General features: G+C 36.1%; 4 protein-coding genes across 4 annotated transcripts; 1 reads left to right on the forward strand and 3 right to left on the reverse strand.

Moving 5' to 3' along the window:
• Positions 1-600: 600 nt before the first annotated feature.
• Positions 601-3,048, reverse strand: LOC306892132 (5-beta-cholestane-3-alpha,7-alpha-diol 12-alpha-hydroxylase-like). Its single transcript, XM_079452983.1, has one exon. It carries the CDS (start codon positions 2,998-3,000, stop codon positions 1,468-1,470), a length of 1,533 nt encoding a protein of 510 aa, XP_079309109.1. The 5' UTR covers positions 3,001-3,048; the 3' UTR covers positions 601-1,467.
• A 2,936-nt stretch (positions 3,049-5,984) lies between these two features.
• On the reverse strand, positions 5,985-7,829 carry LOC306891462 (atypical chemokine receptor 2). Its single transcript, XM_079451722.1, has one exon. It carries the CDS (start codon positions 7,602-7,604, stop codon positions 6,504-6,506), a length of 1,101 nt encoding a protein of 366 aa, XP_079307848.1. The 5' UTR covers positions 7,605-7,829; the 3' UTR covers positions 5,985-6,503.
• Positions 7,830-8,404: 575 nt separating this feature from the next.
• On the reverse strand, positions 8,405-12,111 carry LOC306891422 (tripartite motif-containing protein 16-like). The gene is made up of 6 exons (XM_079451655.1): positions 11,430-12,111; positions 11,250-11,345; positions 10,943-11,176; positions 10,601-10,760; positions 10,465-10,521; positions 8,405-10,028 (listed from the first exon to the last, which is right to left on the reverse strand). Exons 1-6 carry the CDS (start codon positions 12,030-12,032, stop codon positions 9,493-9,495), a joined length of 1,686 nt encoding a protein of 561 aa, XP_079307781.1. The 5' UTR covers positions 12,033-12,111; the 3' UTR covers positions 8,405-9,492.
• A 4,902-nt stretch (positions 12,112-17,013) lies between these two features.
• On the forward strand, positions 17,014-19,039 carry higd1a (HIG1 hypoxia inducible domain family, member 1A). Its single transcript, XM_079451998.1, has 4 exons — positions 17,014-17,141; positions 17,836-17,916; positions 18,090-18,224; positions 18,344-19,039. Exons 2-4 carry the CDS (start codon positions 17,841-17,843, stop codon positions 18,430-18,432), a joined length of 300 nt encoding a protein of 99 aa, XP_079308124.1. The 5' UTR covers positions 17,014-17,141; positions 17,836-17,840; the 3' UTR covers positions 18,433-19,039.
• The last annotated feature ends 975 nt before the right edge of the window (positions 19,040-20,014 follow it).

Raw genomic sequence — 20,014 nt, forward strand, 5'->3', positions numbered from 1 at the left:
CAGAGAAATTCTTTGCTATATTTTGCTACTTTTTAGCATAATTAAAAGCAAAGAAGAGAACCATGTTTTATCCTTTCTAGATTGTATAAAAACGGAAGAAACTTTAATTAAGCAAAAATATATTTATAATATAAATACGTAAATGTAAACGTTTTACTTTCTATCAGCCTGTAATTTCAGAATCAGAAAGTGGATCAACGCTATCAAAGCGTCCTTTCATCCTGCTCTCGTTGAACAACATGAAATCATTTTTATTTAATAGACATAAAAACAGACAGCTATTGGTTAGCATGTTTTGAGTTGTTTTTTATAAAGTTGTGATGGATGCTGGGGCTCGGTGGAGACCTGCGATACAAGAGCAACCAGCCGTCTCCATTCTTCCGTTATTTGTTGTAAGGATCCAGGAATGTTTGCTCCACTTTGTCTAGAATTCACATGGTCTAAATTTGCGACTGAATTTCCCACTATGCATGTAAGTTTAGTTACTGGTAACTTAACAGGTTTTATAGTTGCGAATCGGAGACCCGAGAGAAAATTTTATATATCTTCATATGATATCATCCCACTTCACCCTCCCACTATGACATACATATTCATCAGAGCTGTTTTAATGATGTTTTGAGTTATTAAAACGGAAGTTCCAAGACAAAAAGGAATACAAAAATAATGTGGATGCAGAGATATTCTCTGGCTACATATACAGTATGGTTCTTATAGTCCAGGTTCTTTGTACACATGGTGTAGCCTGTGAGAGAAATAATACCAGTTTTACAAACAAGGTTCCCGCTGTCAGGGTATCTTCAGTGCCTTTTCAGAATTTTTAAATAGTGTCCATACTTAATATAACTGCTTATACTGTACTGCTTAGTAGGCTAGTTGTGGGACAGATTTTTTTAAATATTTCTTCTAATAGCAACAGCATAAACTTCATTACACAACTATGGGAAACAAGTTAAACTTTGAAACAGTATGTATTACAATAACAATATACATATACATTTAATTAAGGGAAGACCCAGCCATGTTTCACCTTGTTTAGTTATTAAATCACAAGGAATGACAAAAATAATTTCATCATCTTTATTTTATGCATGACATTCTTGCTTCTCTTAAATAGCACATAAGGAACAGCAAAAAATATAGCAAATATATATTTAAACAGTTTATTAATCCAATATTGTTGTTATTGATTGATATACTGATCGTTTTCGCTTTCACGTCTTTTCTTTGCGAGGTAAAACCACTTCAGAGTAAAAGAGAACATTGTAACCATATATTCTCGTCAAGCAACCTCGATAACCTCTTCCAGCGAACTCAAAGTTCAAATGCTCTGTAATGTATAAACGTTTCTTTTTAAAGTCTTTAAAAAGCCCTTAAAGCATTTACAGTTTATAAGCTCTCATGAATTACAAATGAATATTGTTCAGATGTATGAGAATCAGTTAATATAATTACATTTTTAAAAAATTAAAATCTAAGTCTGTATCTAAACTGGATGTCTTTAGTTGGTTGCATGGAGCCAAAGCCCCATCTTCTGGTATCAATACTTGGAATCTCCTCATGTGGATTCTTCAGCTCAAAATCAAAGTAGGACAACATGAGAAAAACAAACTGCTTGAGCTCATTAGTGGCGAAGAATCTTCCAGGACACATGGTGGATCCTGCTCCCCAGGGCATGGTGTAATACTTGAGTTTCTTTCCGTCCTTGTAAAAATCTGTTTTTTTTCTTCCATCTTGTGTGAGAAAACGGTCATACTTGAAGGTGTGTGGATCTGGATGAACCGCAGGATCGATGTGAACAGCTGTGTAAGGGAAAAGGGCCACTCTGTCGCCCTCGCGGATGCTGTATTGCTGTCCGTTGGCCATGCTGAGGGTCATCTCCTGCAGAACGGCTCTTGTAAGGACGGGGGCAGCTGTTAGACGGAGGGTTTCTTCTACTGCACTGTCTAGGATGGGAGTTTGGAGAAGCATGTCTCTGGTCAGGTCAATCAGTGGCCCACCAGGTTTCACATCCTGCCCAGTTTCGGAAAGAATCTTCTCGACTTCATTCTTGACAGCTTGCATAGCATCAGGATGCTTCATAAGATACAAAAGCAACCAGAAGGCGGCCGGACCCGTGTTTCCTTGAGATGCCCACAGAAGCAGAAACATGAATCGATCCTGCATAAACTCTTGCATGCCTTTCTCAGCCCTGAACTGCTGCTGGTCCTGCACCCATCCACTGATGTTATCCCTGGAGCGCATTTTTTCCACTGAAAGCATGTTCCAAAACAGCCTCTTCAAACGCTCTGCCTCAATCTTCTCGCTTGGTCCCAGGACCCCATAAGCCAGATTGGGAAAAATCTGGTCATATTTTCTAAACTCCGAGAACAGTTCATCCGAGTGTTGCCGATCAATTTCTGTAGCTTTTTCTAAACTTCCCGCACCTCTGGGTGACTCGTTGCCAAAGAGAGCCAGGTAGCCGGCACGAAAGACAATGTTGTAGCTGTAAGAAAAAAGTCCACCTTCCTTCCATCCCTTGTCATCTCCAGATCCAACACTGTGGAGCATCAGATTCTGGAGATTTTTCATCATGGATTGAGTCATTACAACCAGACCATCTCCCATGAGATACTTGGTGCTTGATGTTTGGAGAATCTTGTGTTCATCTTCCTCATGATGGTAGCCAAACACTCTTGCGACCAGTTGCTCTGCAAACTTAGTAAAGTCCAGCTTTGATCTCGCCTCTTTGACCACTGAGCCGAAAGAAAGTGGATCTGTAATGAATGTAAAATAGAAGCCTCCAAGCTGCACTGTAAAAATATCACCATGTTTTTCCTTCATTCTCTGCAGGAATTTTGCGGTGTCCCTCCTGAATTCCAGCACATGGCCAAGCCAGGGAAAAGGGCCTTTATCCAGAGGGGGTTCTCCAGGCCGTCTGCGGCGAAAAGCCCCTAGAAGATAGAGGCCACCGATGGCAGAGACAAAAAGAGCAAGCAGGATTTGAAGGAGGTAACCCATGTTGCTCTTCTGTTATTTCTGCGGCTGCACTCTGCTCTGCTCTGTTTTCGTTTTCTTTTCTTGGCACTACAGTTTAAGCTCCACCCCCATAGTTCCAGATCACAGGACAGGGTCAGGAAATGACTCAAAATTAAGGTTTAGTTGTGTTTGTGACTACAGAGGTCAGTTTACCATGAAGGTGCTGTAGGCGGATTTGTCTATAGACAGCATGTCTAATTAGATCAAGACTAAAATGAAAATAGTAATAGTTTGCAAATGCATTGCAGTCAAACGTTTGGATACCTCATCATATTTGTTGTATTCTTTTTCTAATTATATTAAACAAAAATAAATTTTTGAAGTAGCTGTTGTATTTTTGGCAATTATTACGTACTTTTACTGGCGATGAGGAAACTCTCAGCTCATGATAAAATTCAGAATACTCTAACTAATGTTCGATGAGTGTAGTTTAACCCATCTTCTAGTCTACAGGTAATTTTTAGTCAAGGAGGGAAAGGATCAAGGCTATTCTTATCACTTAGATAACAGAAATGTCACTGTGGTGGTAAGACTTGTTTTTCATGGTGCAATAAAGGTTACCTTGATTCATTGCCCATCATCAAATGACTGTCCTTTGTTAAGCTCCGTTCAATAGCTATATTTTCTTATTTTGCAAAGCAGTTACAAATAACATTTAATATTATCCAAATGTTTTATGTTATTTACAGGTGTAAGTTAGAAACTATCATCCAACACTCTGCACCCTTTTACTAATGTGTGCATTTGTTTGTAGTTTAGCTGGTTTTTACCACTTTACTCTTTAATTACAGTTTCACAGATGTCCCTTAAAGTCTGTCTAAATAATGTAAATAATATTTTTCTATTTTAATAAGTTTTAAATGTTTTTTTACATCTTTATTGACATTTTTGTCATCTGTGTAATGATATTCAGCAGAAGGAAACAACACTGATGGCTGAAAGTCTTATGACCATTAAACAATGAAGCATTACCTTAAAATTTAACAAAAAAAATATAAACTTCAGTTGGAAAACTTACAGTTTATACAATTTGTAAACTGAGAAAAAGGAATATAAATAAAAAAATACAATGTATAGGAAGGTATTTTGCTGGAGTCAAAATTGTTAAACACTAATCAAAGCAGATATCAAGCTAGTCACCAGCCTACAGACATTTACATTTAGTAATTTAGCAGAAGCTTTACAAATATAGACAAACACACTCACAATATACTTCACTGACCTACTTATGAATCATGCTTGCATATTACTGTAGGTACAATTATTTTGAGTCTAAATTTAAACAACCCCATTTGATTAAAAAATATTTTGCATTTATAACTGGAACACAATTATTTAAACATTTGCAATAACTAATGTGTTTTTCTTAAAATTTTATTTCAACTTTGCTGTAAAGGTGTATTACCGGCTGCGTTTTCTTTTCTGACCATACAGTCAGTAATCACCAGACTGATTTATTTACCAGTATACACTAGAAATAACATCCATGCAGGTTAATGGTGTAATTGTGTCATTGACAGTGTATCCAGTATATATACAGAGTATAAACAGGATATGGTAACATTTAACTTTAAAGGGCAGTATATAAACAACAGGTTATGGAGTCTGACGTTATGAGTCTAGTCAAATAATTGCAATCGCATGGTGTAAGAAGGTTTGCAGAAGAGGAGGAGGGGTTATTTATCATACTGCTGACATTGTGAATTATACAGTATGTGTGGTAAATGTCTTGCATAGCTGAAAGGGAAGCTACAACAAATATCATTTGCACAATTTTGTGTGCTTTTGTTTAATACCGTGATGTGGATTGTGGAAGTCATAAGTTCTATTGGACAAAGCTGATACAATATATTGGTTCACAGATAGATTCGTGTCACTTTACATCAGCCTGTGACCTCAATTACTCTCTCTCTTTATGATAGAGGATCATTCAAGACCATTCATAGACCTTGACCTTTGTATAATGTGTTGAAGTCCTCTAGTTTTTGATACTGTATGACCTTTTAAGAGCACCGTTTTTACTCATTTCTTGAAACTTGAAACATTTTCCTACATTTAACCAAGGTTTACAATGTGTTATACTTTAAAAGTCTTCTTACCTTAAATTGTATTATTTACTGATAAGAGATGTCTTCAAATTATTTTTGTATTAAGAATAATGTCATTCAAGTGACATAAAAGTAATGCATACAGTGGAAATAACATTCCTCCACATTGCTGGTGCAGTGGAAAAGTTGTATACACGTGATATAAACAGGATATACACAGGATGTAGAAACTGAACTTTTAAAGAGCTGCACAAACAAAACTGGGGACTTTAAGCCACTTTTTAGAATGGAAGTTAGTTTGTTATGAGTTTGTTAGGAGTGAGTCAGCTGTTACACTAGTAATAAATTAGAATGCATCTTTCGAATACAAATTTGTGGACCGTCATCTGAATTTTTGCATTAAACTATTAAACAAGTTCAAGCTGGATAAACTAATAACCAGGAGCTTTAATTTTACAATTGAAGACATTGAGTAATTATTATTGTTTGATTGTGCTTGTTACACAATCAGTTTTAATAGGTAAAGGAGCAGGGCTGCAGTAATCTTTATGATAAGAAGAAGTTCAGAGAAACCTTAAATCAACAGATTTGCTAAGTGTCTTTTTGACACTAAGTGTCTCGCAAAAATATTTATTTCAAAAAACTTCTGGTAAGTTTACACAGGATGTGGTCTTGAATATCTGGCACAGGACATGTACTGTATTGTTTCGTTTTAGGGAGTCTTAAAATCTCTTCAGAGGGTTTACAAAAATAAAACAGGCATGAAAATGTTGCCATTATTTGTCTGTAGGTTTACTCCTAAGGTGGTGCAAAACAGTCATGACCCCAAGAGGTACCTTACTACCGTACCAGCACAAATGGTACAATAATCCAAGGATAACAATTTTAGGAATAAGAACTATGCTGCCATCTCGTGGCCGAACAGATTTATTAATTGTTTAAATAAAAAAAAGATCATTGCCAAAAAATACAATACAGATGTTTTCTTCTACTTGGTTAGTTGTTGCAATGCTAGGTATAAATGTATATTAAGCAAATGCAGGAAAATATAAAAAGAAAAACATTTATTTTACAAGCACATGAACATGATATAGTTTTGTAAAATATACAAACACACAAACATTTAGCTATTTTATTGTCCCACAACATAATGAGATATAGCACTGACTTTGTTTTTTATTTTAAATCATATTAGTAACTGTTTTTATTTATAAAACTCAGTCCTCGACAAACAAATTTCATTGAACACTTGCATGCAAATTCAGAAGTTGGACAAAATCAGCTTCCTGATATATACTGGCTCAAATATATTTTATGTAAAAGTATATATAATTTACAAACTACAACATGAAGATGCTAAAAAAATGAATCGACATTTTATATAGTGAAATAATTGTTAAACTGAAATACAGAAGACAAAATAAACGTAACAGGGTTTTATGTTGTCTCAGGTATGAGGTTACCAGGTCGCTCAGCCCAGGAGTTGTTCCGGTCACGGGCTTGAAATTGCTGAACTGACCTTAGTTCAAAAGTTCCATTTTGACTTGACGTGACTGATGAACTGTTGGATTCTTCTAGCAAATACTCCCTAGTGGTTCTGAATGTACCTTTTAGTCGTCTCTTGATTTTCTTGTTTAAAAAAACATACAAAAGAGGATTTACAATAACGTGCAAAAACGCTATGCATTCCGTCACCTGAATGGCAACATCAAAGTGTATGTTAATGGTACATGCGTAAAATACGTGAAGGTCTTGCAGAGCATGCAGAAAAATAACAATGCTGTAGGGACACCAGAGGAGAAAAAACACCACAGTAAATCCAGCTCCACATTTTGCAGGCATGTGTCTCTGGAATGTCGTCCCCTCGCTGGAAAAGCACTGAAGTCTGATGGAACAAAACAGAAGCACTAGGAATGGTATGACGAAGCCAAGAAAGTTCATCTGAAATCGTACATAGATTTTCCAGGCATCTTCATCTCCGAAGTGATATATGCAGATGTTTTGCTTATCAAACTCGTGAGTCTCCACAAAATGAGCATGAACGCTTGCAGCCAAAGCTGAAAGAAGCCACACCAAAATGCACATGATAGTGTTCCTCTTCGGACTTCTGAAGATCTTAATATTGTACATCACATTGTCCAAAAATCTCTGCAAGCCCAGGCAAGCGACAAAGAGATTGCTGCTATACAAACTGACCATATAGACCAATGTTATTGCTTTACAGCTATGATAACCAAAGATCCATTCATTACTAGTATACACTGCCCAGAATGGAAGTGTCAGTGTAAAAACAATATCCGAAATGACCATGTTCACAGGAAACACTTTCCTTGTAGTTTTATACTTTATGAAAATTATTAAAAGAGTTACATTAGCAAGGACACTCAGTATGCAGGTGATGGAGTAGAATACAGGTAGAAAGGCATTGCTGAACTCCCTAATATGCGTTTTCTTGCAAGGTTCAAATTCCTCAAGTCCCAGTGCATTGTAGTAGTCCTCATAAGAGGTGCTGTCTTCTGAAGGGGTTAAATCATCCATGGTTTAAAAGAGTCCGCAGGCTTTGTATTTTTTAGTTAAAGCAAAACCAGTTCCTCTTCGAAACCAGAATGACACTATGAGGCAAAATATGGTCCATAAGCTTATATACTGTGTTCAGGAAACTCCCTGTGATGGTCTCCAGGAAACGTAGAAAAAATACTCGATATCATGGAAAATATTAGAATGCTGAAACATCTTGCTCCGTTGCCTCATAAACAATGACTCAAAGGAGAAGTGCAGTTAGAAAGGATTTGAACTGTTATCTGTCAGCACAATAGAGGAAATATGATCACTAATCGCTGGGAGGAGCAGGAAAACATCCAATTGAGGAAACAAATACACATCCTTTTCATGTCTGAGTGAGATGTTTATATTTCAGGAAATGTAGCAGACTTACTGGGAATTAATTAACGTGATTCTTCAATATGCTCAAGAGCAAATGCAATATATTGTTGCTATTCTTCAGGAACCTCGTACCTCCAAATGCACCTTTTTTGAGGAAATTGAAAAGACATTATAGATTTTAAAGGAGCAATGTGGAGAATTTAGCGGCATTTGCGAATTGCAACCAACGGCCCACTCCACCCTTTTTGAAGCAGTGTCGCTACCTGATCCGTCCCGGAAACACGATTTGTTCAGCGCATTCGCAAAACTAACCCTAACATGACTTCCTGTTATCGCCGACGTTTTACGACAGTCTTTTTTTATGCTTTATTAAATCAATGCCATACGAACAAGAGATATATAGTCACATTAACATTCGTTTCCAAATAGAAACAAAAATAGAAAAGAAAGAAATAGAATATACATACATTTTTTATTTTTATTAAATGCTTGTAGAAGATAACAAAAAACAAACATTTACAACAACCATTATCATTAAACACCTTAAACACAGCCACTGTTCTTGTAGCTCTAAGTACATTTTCAACTCACGTTTAAGCCTCAAAAAAAGAGGAGTGCATTTAGAGAATTTAGATTTGCGAATGTGAAATTAAGCTAACAGAAAAATAAGGTTTATAAAATAAATATCACTTTTCTTTTCACATTCATGAAAACCAAAGTGTTAAACAATCTAGAACATGTTAAGTAGAACCCTCTTTAGAAAATGAATTGAAAGAAACTTTAGAAATAACATGGCAAATTCTATGCAAGGGCGCTGTATGTAGATAGATACAGCTCAGTAATATAGGGCTGCAATTAATGTAGCATCTATTTGTTTTGTCATCCTTTGTCTAGCGTTGCATGATATAACCATGGTTTTATTTGTGTACAGGCCTTTAAACCCCTCCGACGCGATTTGATCAAATTTGCTTTGACGCAACATTCACTCTGGTTGGCCTGATCAAGATAATTGTTGGATTAATCAGATAATTTTTTTATCGATTGAGAGCACCATGAAAAGCATAATGCTTCATTATGTAAAGTCTTTTTACGCCTCTGAAGACCTCGTTATGTATATTTTATTGCATTTCTGTCAAATGATCCTGCAAAAAACTACACATTTAAATTATTAAATACTGTGTTGACAAACACTTTTTAATACTTTTTTGTTGGTTAGATATTTGCAAAACCCAGCAACAAACATAAAGGGTGACTAACAACAATAATGATTTACGGCAAAGAAAAAACTAAAAATCAATATGACGATACAAGGTTTCAGAAGGAAAACAGCAATATAATAAGATGCATGCACGTACAACTGAAACTAAAATGACCCCCTTTTCAAGTAATGTGCAATAACACTAATAATGTTACAATAATAATGCACTGTGCTGTAATGCTGCTGTACAACTGCCACTCCGTGGGTATAGTTCACACATTTAAAACAGTTTAGACAGTCCTTTGATTTTATTTAACCATAAACATATCTGATTCTCCCTATGATCTATTTTGTATGTTTACACACTTTCACAGTGGATCCTTTGTTAACAGTAAATCCAGGATAGAGAGGTTGAGTAAAAGTGGTCTGGACTCGATGGATGAGTGTCATTCTGTCAGAGACACCGTAGAAGGACAGAGTTCCTGCTCTGTGATCCACATACACTCCTATTCTAGAGCTGCTGGATGACACAGAGTGATCAGTCCAGTTTCTACTGTGTAGTGATAAGCATCTAAAGGGAGAGCAGAACAAACTCCAGGACAGATCATTCCATCCGAATGTACATTCTTTACCATTTCCCTTCCGTTTGATGGTCCTATATGTCACTGATAATAACACACCATCATCCCCACTCCACTCAACCTCCCAGTAACAGCGTCCATTCACACTCTCTTTACACAACACCTGAGACCGAAAATCAAATCGATCTGGATGATCAGGATACTGCTGAACTGTATCAGTATTGGTTGCCGATCTGTTCCCATCAAACAGACGAAGACGTTTATTCACGGTGTTTAAATCCATTGTGAACTGACGGTAATCTGATGGACAAAAATATCAAAGTAATAATGAAAACATTTTAAAATGTATAATAATATTTCTTTATATCACAGGACTGCTTCATTCTGAATGTTCTATAATGAATCACTTGGAAGGATTTTCATTATCTTTTATGACAGATAATAAAAAATAGCACAAATAAATAAATATTTATACTTGTATATGCTTTCCTTCATCATTGTTATTACATGTAGCTGTATGTTTATAGATTAAACATATTAAATGTTGTAATTTTACATTTGTAACAAACTGTACAGCTTATGCGTTTTTAGTTTTTAGACTCGTACTAGTTTTTTAGCAATAACATTCATATTTCTAACACTAAAAGTGATTTTTGTGGCAACGATTTTACAAACCATGCTTTGTATTCTTAGAGTACTGTGGATATCAAAAATATTTAAAATGTGTTTGTCTTACATTGCAAGAACTCCTTCCTGGTCTTGGGTTCATTGTGAATAATTGTGATATATGTAACTAAGGACATAAACAGTAGTAATTAGTATAATTTCCATGAACTCATTTCTCATAATAAATTAATATCTTAATACTTTACCCTTTCCAGATAATTTTTCAATCTCCACTCTACAGAAATCCTCAAGTTTTTCTTTCAGTTGCAAGACAGATTTTTTCACATCATCAAAAGAGAGCAGAGGACTGACAGTGATGTTGTGTGAGACTGTAGATTCAAGAGCTGAAGAGAGAGACTTGAAACTCTACAAAACAGAAGAAACAAAGCCTTTAAAAACCTTTAAATGATGTACTGAAGCACTTCACCTGCCTGGATTATATTATTTTAGTTGCTTAAATACTACAATAACCATGTTAAAATCAACTTCAGCTGAAGCATGCTCTTACAGAAATATTCTGTTGGTGGCCACTGTCAGAGTTGTCTAACCTGCAGGAAATGGATGTGATTGGCTGTGCGTGAAAGCTGTTGCAGTTCAGCATTTCTCCTCCTCAGATCTTCAATCTCCTGCTCCAGTTCCTTTAAGAATCCTTCAGCTCGACTCACTGCTGCCTTTTCCTGATCTCTGATCAGCTGTGTCACCTCAGAGCGACGCACCACGATGGAGCAGATTAGATCAGTGAAGATCTTTTCATTGTCCTCCAATGCTGTTTGTGCAGAGCGCTGTCAAAACACACATTGTGTGATCCAGACTGTAGGCTACATAAGCTGAGCAGGACTTCTGGTAAATACTCACCTTATAAGATTCCACATCCATTCTTAGCACCCGAAGATTATTTTCTCTCTCCAGGATTATTCTCTTGAGTTTTTTCTGTGTCTCTTCCAAAAGTGTCTGTGTGAAAAACAACACCATAAAAACTCATTACTCATTTTATTTTATTTCTGTTGTCATTTATGAATTGATTTCAGTTCATACCTGTTTCTCAGTCCTCTCTGCTACAGATGTTGTAGTGTCATGGGATTTGTGCTCATCCATCAAACATGGATAACAAATGCACTGTTGGTCAGTACGGCAGTAGATTTCCAGCCGTTTGTTATGTTTTGGGCAGATCATGTCATTGAGTTCTCCAGATGGTTCCATCAAATCGTGCTTTTTAACTTGAAATAATTTTTCATGTTGTTCAAGGTGATTTTGACAGTATGAGTTCAGACACTCCAGACAGGACTTCACAGCTTTGAATCTTCTTCCAGTACAGACGTCACACTCCACATCTAAAGGTCCAGCATAAGAGTAAATAGGAGCAGTAGTTTGTAGTTTTGTCTTCTTCAGGTCCTCCACTAGTTCAGCAAACATCACATTCTTACATAAATCTGGTCTTGAAGTGAATGTGTGTCTGCACTGAGGGCAGCTGCAGACTCCCATCGCCTGATCCTCCTGATTCCAGCAGTCTGTAATACAACTCATACAGTAACTGTGTCCACATGGAATGGTCACTGGATCCTTCAGTAGATCCAAACACACTGGACAGCTGAACTTGTCTGAAAAACTGGCTTCTGTCATTTTACTGTATGCACACATTAATATAACGTGCAACAGCTAGCAAACATGTAAGTTTCGCTTTCCCTCCAATTTCACGTTTCCTGGTTCTGCTTGATGTGCGCAAATAAGGTGTGTCTGTATTCAGTGGACATTCAGTGATGATAGAACAGTCCAGCAGGTGTCAGTCTTTAACTATAAATGGGCCTATTGAACTTCAGTATTGAGACTAACAGTTTAGTTCTTTTTAAAGAAAAAATTCCCTGTGCACACTAAAAAAACTTGAATGCTACAAAATGTCTACATAATACAGTTCAAATACAATATAATATACTTTACAAATAACTGTAGGCGACACATTATACACAATATATACTCAAAAGATATTTACATTTATATTTTATTTGAGCAGGCGCTTATATCCAAAGCAACTTATAGAGAGTTCAGGGAGCAATAAAGCGATATGTCATACAGGAGCAATAATACAATAGGTGCAAATACCAAGTTACTAGTTTCAACAAAAGCTAGAACATAAATATATATACAGTGGGGCAAAAAAGTATTTAGTCAGCCACCAATTGTGCAAGTTATCCCACTTAAAAAGATGTGAGAGGCCTGTCATTTTCATCATAGGTACACTTCAACCGTGAGAGACGGAATGAGAAAATAAATCCAGAAAATCACACTGTCTGATTTGTAAAGAAATTATTTGCAAATTATGGTGGAAAATAAGTATTTGGTCAATAACAAAAGTTTATCTCAATAGTTTTGTTATATAACCTTTGTTGGCAATGACAGAGGTCAAACGTTTTCTGTAAGTCTCCACAAGGTTTTTACACACTGTTGCTGGTAGTTTGCCCCATTCCTCCATGCAGACTAGAGCAGTGATGTTTTGGGGCTGTCGCTGGGCAACACAGATTTTCAACTCCCTCCAAAGATTTTCTATGGGGTTGAGATCTGGAAACTGGCTAGGCCACTCCAGGACCTTGAAATGCTTCTTACGAAGACACCTCTTCGTTGCCCGGGCAGTGTGTTTGAGATCATTGTCATGCTGAAAGACCCAGCCTCGTTTCATCTTCAATGGCCTTGCTGATGGAAGGAGTTTTTTACTCAAAATCTCACGATACATGGCCCCATTCATTCTTTCCTTTACACAGGTCAATTGTCCAGGTCCCTTTGCAGAAAAACAGCCCCAAAGCATGATGTTTCCACCCCCATGCTTCACAGTAGGTATGGTGTTCTTTGGATGCAACTCAGCATTGGATGCATTCTCAGCAGTTATATTTTGGTTTCATCTGACCATATGACATTCTCCCAATCCTCTTCTGGATCATCCAAATGCTCTCTAGCAAACTAGGGCCCGGACATGTACTGGCTTAAGCAGGGGGACACGTCTGAACCTGCAGGATTTGAGTCCCTGGCGGCGTAGTTTGTTACTGATGGTAGCCTTTGTTACTCTGGTCCCAGCTCTCTGCAGGTCATTCACTAGGTCCCCCTGTGTGGTTCTGGGATTTTTGCTCACCGTTTTTGACCCCATGGGGTGAGATCTTGCGTGGAGCCCCAGATTGAGGGAGATTATCAGTGGTCTTGTATTTCTTTCGATTTCTAATAATTGCTCCCACAGTTGATTTCTTCACACCAAGCTGTTTACCTATTGGAGATTCAGTCTTCCCAGCCTGGTGCAGGTCTACAGTTTTGTTTCTGGTGTCCTTTGACAGCTCCTTGGTCTTTGCCAAAGTGGAGTTTGGAGTCTGACTGTATATAGTTTGTAAAATCATAAGTTTTTATATATATATATATATATATATATATATATATAACACTGTACCAATGATTGTTAGTGTATGAAAATATATTTTTACTGTACATTAGATTATTCTTTACACCATTTGAATCCCTAAATTCCCCAGATACTTTCCTATAAAATGTGGCTACTCCCAAAATTATTTAAGCATTTGTTGTTGTTAATAGATTTATAATTTCTAAATTCTAAAAAGTAATGTTATACTAATAAGTTCTCACTGTTGTTTACTGACCACTAGACCATCACACATATATTTTTTATAGAATTCTGTCACTTTCTGTCAGAATAAGTTTATAGAACCTTAATTATTGATGACTTTATATAGGCTTATAATATAAAGATGCAGCGAGATTAGTGTCTGTTTTATTCCTCAACCGTGGACCGACATGAAAGCTTAGAGTAATCATACATTAGACTTAGGCTAATACTGTTATAGACATTAGCCTGATTATAGTGATGCATGAGAGATCTGCTAGTCTCTGTAACCAAGCCATATATTATTTTGAGAAATTAATGGCTTACAGACAATATGTCTTGCACAATGAATTAAACTAACTTGACTTGACACGCCCTCGTACCTGTGACTGTCTCAGATTTCTCACTGTCATCATAAGTTTGCATTATTTAACCACATTATACATTTGCCTATAGATATAAATATTGTTTTATGTATTATACAAAGAGTACCAATTTATTGCATATCATATGTTAATTTTTAACACCATATAGTGACTTAAGTTAAGATAAAGTAAAGTTCAATGTGACATATAACTCTGTTGTGGTCAGAATTAATGTGACAGGACCCACTGATGTTAATAATTGTTATTATTTCGCATACGACGTATTGTCTTGTATGTATGAAAATACTTTTTAAATGGAATTGCGCAGTGTGGGTCTTGTGAAATTTAAATTTAGGTTTTCTGCTTTGAAGCAATGGCAGAATAAAGTTAATAATTTGAATTAAAAACATGTGACTGTCTCAGGTTGCTTACTGTCATCATGAGTTTGCATCTCTCCATTTTTATCCGAATGTCATAATTTAACTACAGACATGTGTATAGTGCTCTCAATCTGGCTTATCCCTATTTGACGTCTGCATTTACATCTGCAATATGTCTCGGAGACGTCTGTTTGTCTGCTAAAGATCTGGAGATCTGGAAAATATCTGCTGTGTAAAAACATCTCATAAACATCTTACAGACATCTTAGATTTCTATATGACGTCTGACAGCAGACAGCAAACTATCTCGCAGGGGTCAAATAGACGTAAACCGGATGGAGTGTGCTACCAGGGATCTCTATATTGTTGTAATACTTTGTACATTAGGCCTGTACTCTATGACTGTACACAAGTGATCATTTATTGCTCATATATGTTACGTCTACATCAGTATTGGTTTGTTTGGTAGGATAATAAAGCTTCTTTAACTGCTTTGCATCATCTAGCGATGTATTTATTTACTTGTTACAGTTCACCATGTAGTAAGGCCTATCTGTTTGTAATACATTTTAATTTCTATTTTGCTGGCTGTGCTGATCCATTGTTGTACAAATCACCAGCGTAAACTCATGTATCTGGTTTTACCGACATTTCGTGATTACAATTTGTATGAACAAAATAAAACTCCGTAAAGCATCAAATAGTTGGGTCCATTCTAGTAATCACAATACCAGTCATACAAATAGAATGAATAAGCATACCACAGTAGTCTTTGGTCATTTTAAAGGAATTAACACTGCTATTCAATAAAAAGTAGTTGCATGCATTTTTTGACAGCCTCAATGTCATTAGCTCTAATGGGGGTTACGGCTTAGATTGGGGTCACATCATGTTGGACACATGTTAAAAGAGGCCCTCTTTTAATTTACAGTACATTATTAATATATATATATATATAATTTTTTTTTCATTTCGACAACTGTGTTTCTCTATAACACAACACATAACTAATAGATCAAACGTGGTACAGCTTGGCACCAAAGATATATTTTCTTTAACCAGTTATGCACCCCAGGTGTATTCAAATCGTGCCTACGTGCCGCACATGAACATGCTGTAATTTCACCGCTGTCATTGTTTACGAGTCAAAGACAACGTCTGCACACAGTGTACAGTACACTCCCTGAACACAGACAAGACACAGCTCACGTCCACTCACTCGTGATCGTCACTGAGATGGAACAGAAAGGCCTGGAAAGGCGGTTTTTGTAACCTCTTCAAAGTAAAAGTACGTAAGCAAATAATTTAGGTTTGCTTTACCCATAAGCTATGCTATCTTTCCGGGTGAATTTTTTTCCCATTTATATTGTTGATAAATATTTTGACAAATGTATTTATTTAACCGCTTTGTCATGCAGTCCGTTTTAAATGAAGACTCTTATTTTGTAATACAGAATCACTACGTGGTACGTCATTGAGACGCAGGACTATGTTACATCACTTTGTTCCCGTTGCAGTGTTGCCAGATTGGGCTTCTTTTAAACGGGTTTGACCGGCCAAAATTGCTTGTCAAATTAAAAACCCGCCCAAGCAGCTTGCCCTATTGTTGGCCTTTATTTAGTCAAGTTATTTCGAAACGTTCGATAACAATGTGTAGTGCGGAAATAAACATATTATTCCTTAACACAAGCCCCTATTTGTAAAGTTTAACCAGGTCTTGGTCTGGGATAGGGAGACCTTCAAACAATCTACACTAGTCTGATACACTTGTGTCAGTAACCCTCTAACCCTCTTCTCTCAACAAGTAGTGGTCTAGCTTTTGTTGAAACTAGTAACTTTGTAGTATAGCACCTATTGTACTATTGCTCTTTTATGACATATCGCCTATTGCTCCCTGAACTCTTTGTAAGTCGCTTTGGATAAAACGTCTGCTAAATGACTAAATGTAAATGTTATGTAAATGCATAGTCGAAGGGTTTAATAAAAATAAAACTGTATATGGGATTATACTACTGTTCATCATCAGCAGATTCAACACACCTCTAAACTGTACAGACTATGCTCTGGCATTCTCGTCCTTGAGAGCTGCTAGACTTGCTACATTTTGCATTATATTATTTTATTGCTCTTGTTTTGCTGTTTGATCCGTTTAATGTATTTTCCAAGTTTTTATTATATTTTGAAGAAGGTCATTATGATCGTTGATTGAAAGAAAAGCATTTCTATCACATTATTTTGGCAGTTAAAATTTGGCCTGGATGTTGTCGGAGTGGGCGGGATTTAGTGAGCCTTTTGGGCTGGAAATTGTCCACCCAATCTGGCAACACACGCTCGCTCTCTCACATTGCCTACAGGAACCGGTAGAAAGTAAGGTATACTTCACTCAGCGGATAGCTACATAAATAAGGTAATTTTCTATTAATTTAAAATAAATAACAAATCGGGATGTATTATTTACTCGTGTATTTACTAATATAACAGTAAACTTTGACATGATAATAGACAACAGCGGTCATTTTCTCTGTTTTGAGAAGCAAGCTTGTGTCACTGCTAACTATACGCAGCTAAATTTATTTCAGGCTCACGATAAATAGAGTTCTACGTTAAAAGTCCTTTTGCATAGAATCGACATACACCGAGAAATTTTGTTAGGATCACAAACGTGGCAAAAAATGCCCTTTTATATGCTTTGTTTAAAATAGTTTGACCTTCATGTAACATGGCTCGAGTGTGACTTTGTTGAATGGGATTATAAAAACAAAACTGTGAATATCACATTTATTATATAATCTTGTTCATCATAAAGCTCCCTTTGATTTCCAAAGGACAGTCTAGACTAGCCTAATAATTTGTATGGACATGTACATTTGTATGCAGATTACATGTAGATATTAACATGGCATGGCATTACACGTTGATATCAGTCCAACTCTAAACCATCCCGAATGTCATTAAATTTAAATGTAGTCTATGTAAACTTTTTGTTTGGGAAGTTGTATTGAGGAAGAATGAAATGTTTGTTTTTGCTAGTATACTCATGAATAATAGAGTGGTTGTGTCAATTTCTGTTTTTGTATAATTTTTTATTCTGTTCCATTTAGCTAAAATGACCACAGTCGAGTATGAAGACAATGAATCCAAGTTCATCAGGAAAGCAAAGGAGAATCCATTTGTCCCTATAGGTAAACCATTCGTTCTTTTTAATGGTCATAATTGCTTGCATCCAAAGGTCTAAATTGTGTATTCATTTAAAAAAATGTTTTTAGTACTACTGCCTAGCAATTGATGACATGCATCATGTAACTTTAATATATAAGATTACATAAATCTTATCATATGAGAACTTTCTTTTAAGGGATGGCTGGATTCTTTGGCATTGTGGCATACAGGCTGTACAAACTGAAGAGCAGAGGTGATGTGAAGATGTCTGTCCACCTAATTCACATGCGTGTGGCTGCTCAAGGGTTTGTGGTCGGAGCAATGACTTTAGGTAGGATCTAATGTCCCCAGGATCCCATAGCATATATTTACACATACATGCAAATCAGGGCAAATACATGTCTTGTTGCAACTTTTGAAGTGCATAACATAAATCTGTTTTGCTTGCAGGGGTTATATACACCATGTACAGAGACTTTGTTATGAAACCTGCTGAGGCCAAGAAAGCATTAGAACAGAATGCTTTGGAAAAAAAGTGAAAACCCTGGAATAACCTCCATCAGCCACCTCATATTAAGGTGTATATTTGTATTTATTGCCAAAATAATTTAAAAGAACTCTTTAGACTTTATTTTTTATTCAAACATCAATAAACCTCTGATGTTAACAATGTTTGCAGAGGACAATAGTATATGTGCATTTTTTGCTTAATGATGTTGGTTGTTGCCTTGTTTTAAACCCATGTCATTGTTTCAGTAATTAGTTGTGGCAGTAATACCTATACACCTTGTAATTCAATCTTTTTAAGTACAGTAAGGAAATGGCACATGATATTAAGAGGGGACCTCATTATTGCAAAATAAATAATGGTACTACAGCAGATCTTTGTAGATTCGGTGTACCTGTCATCAAAAATAGGATGTTCATGCCAACTCTTTCACATTTGTTTAATTTTGTTTGTGTGATATATTGTGTAACTGTAAGAGTATTACTTTGTGGTTTGATTTTGAAGTGTTGCTAAATATTACAGATACACTTTTATATAAATGTTCTTGTAAGTAGAATATGTATTAAGCATATGAACTACCACTGTGTTTATATTTGTTAATAAAAACGATGTAAATCGGAAGTTCTGTTTATTTTTCCACTCCTGTGTTCTTTCTGATTTAACCTTAAGTAGCTTTCTGAGTTATGTCTTAAGCTAAATGGTGTGTTACACATCAAATAGAACAACAGCGTTGCTGATGCATCACTGATAAGTACAGCTGAACACAACACAGATACTTCAGTAGGTGCTTGTTAATCTAGCGTATTTAGATTGATTGACTTTAAATACCAGCAGAAAGTACTCTTACTTTGTGTGGCAGTGAGATTAACTTCTGTATTGAATGCTACTTTTTGTTTAAGGAGCTTTATTGTTTAAGGCAGCTCTGTAAATCTGTGGATACCACATTCGAGCCTAATTCTAATTTCAAGGATGCACCCTAGCTAGCCTTAATCCATTTATGCGTTCATTATATATATCAGATAAACTGGGGACAAAGGACCTTGGGAACATAACCCCATCCGGTTCCCACTACGACACTTGATACTGCCCTGGTGATGTCTTCATTTACATCTGCAAGACATAGATTGCCCATCTGCAATATGTATCAGAGAAATTAGCTGTCAAATGTCATATAGACACATATAAGACGTCTGTGAGATGTTTTTGATTAAGAATGGATGTAAAACTGCTCTTATTTAAGATGTTAATGTTTTTACACAGCAGATGGTTTTTAGATCTCCAGATATTTAGCAGAAGTCTTACAGATGTACCTGTGCTAGCTGGGTGGCATTCATTTTAAAAGGTTATTTTATCAATCTTTAATGACTCGTAAGAATTTATGTTTTCAGGCATGTGATCAGCCAAGGACAAAAAAGATGGAAGACTGCACTCAACCTCACCCAACCCCCAACAAAATGGTTTTTAATGTTAATAATTTCATGTAACATGATTAAAAACAGGCAACTGTTTGCCAAAAATATATATTTTTCCCTTGCAACATAAATACAAACTATTATGATTACCCAATAATGACTGGCAATTTTGGAAATATCATTTCAAATGTTTATTAGTTT

The sequence above is a fragment of the Barbatula barbatula genome, assembly GCF_947034865.1.
Source record: "Barbatula barbatula genome assembly, chromosome: 3".
In the NCBI taxonomy this organism is placed as follows: Eukaryota; Metazoa; Chordata; class Actinopteri; order Cypriniformes; family Nemacheilidae; genus Barbatula; species Barbatula barbatula.

Bases quoted from the DNA above. Each gene is read 5' to 3' on its own strand.
- LOC306892132 (XM_079452983.1), bottom strand. From the start codon at position 3,000: ATGGGTTACCTCCTTCAAATCCTGCTTGCTCTTTTTGTCTCTGCCATC.
- LOC306891462 (XM_079451722.1), bottom strand. From the start codon at position 7,604: ATGGATGATTTAACCCCTTCAGAAGACAGCACCTCTTATGAGGACTAC.
- LOC306891422 (XM_079451655.1), bottom strand. From the start codon at position 12,032: ATGTGTGCATACAGTAAAATGACAGAAGCCAGTTTTTCAGACAAGTTC. The intron at 11,346-11,429 runs GTATGAACTGAA...TTTTTCACACAG, and splicing joins CAGAGAGGACTGAGAAACAG to ACACTTTTGGAAGAGACACA. The intron at 11,177-11,249 runs GTGAGTATTTAC...GTGTTTTGACAG, and splicing joins TGGATGTGGAATCTTATAAG to CGCTCTGCACAAACAGCATT.
- higd1a (XM_079451998.1), top strand. From the start codon at position 17,841: ATGACCACAGTCGAGTATGAAGACAATGAATCCAAGTTCATCAGGAAA. The intron at 17,917-18,089 runs GTAAACCATTCG...CTTTCTTTTAAG, and splicing joins GAATCCATTTGTCCCTATAG to GGATGGCTGGATTCTTTGGC. The intron at 18,225-18,343 runs GTAGGATCTAAT...TTTTGCTTGCAG, and splicing joins GGTCGGAGCAATGACTTTAG to GGGTTATATACACCATGTAC.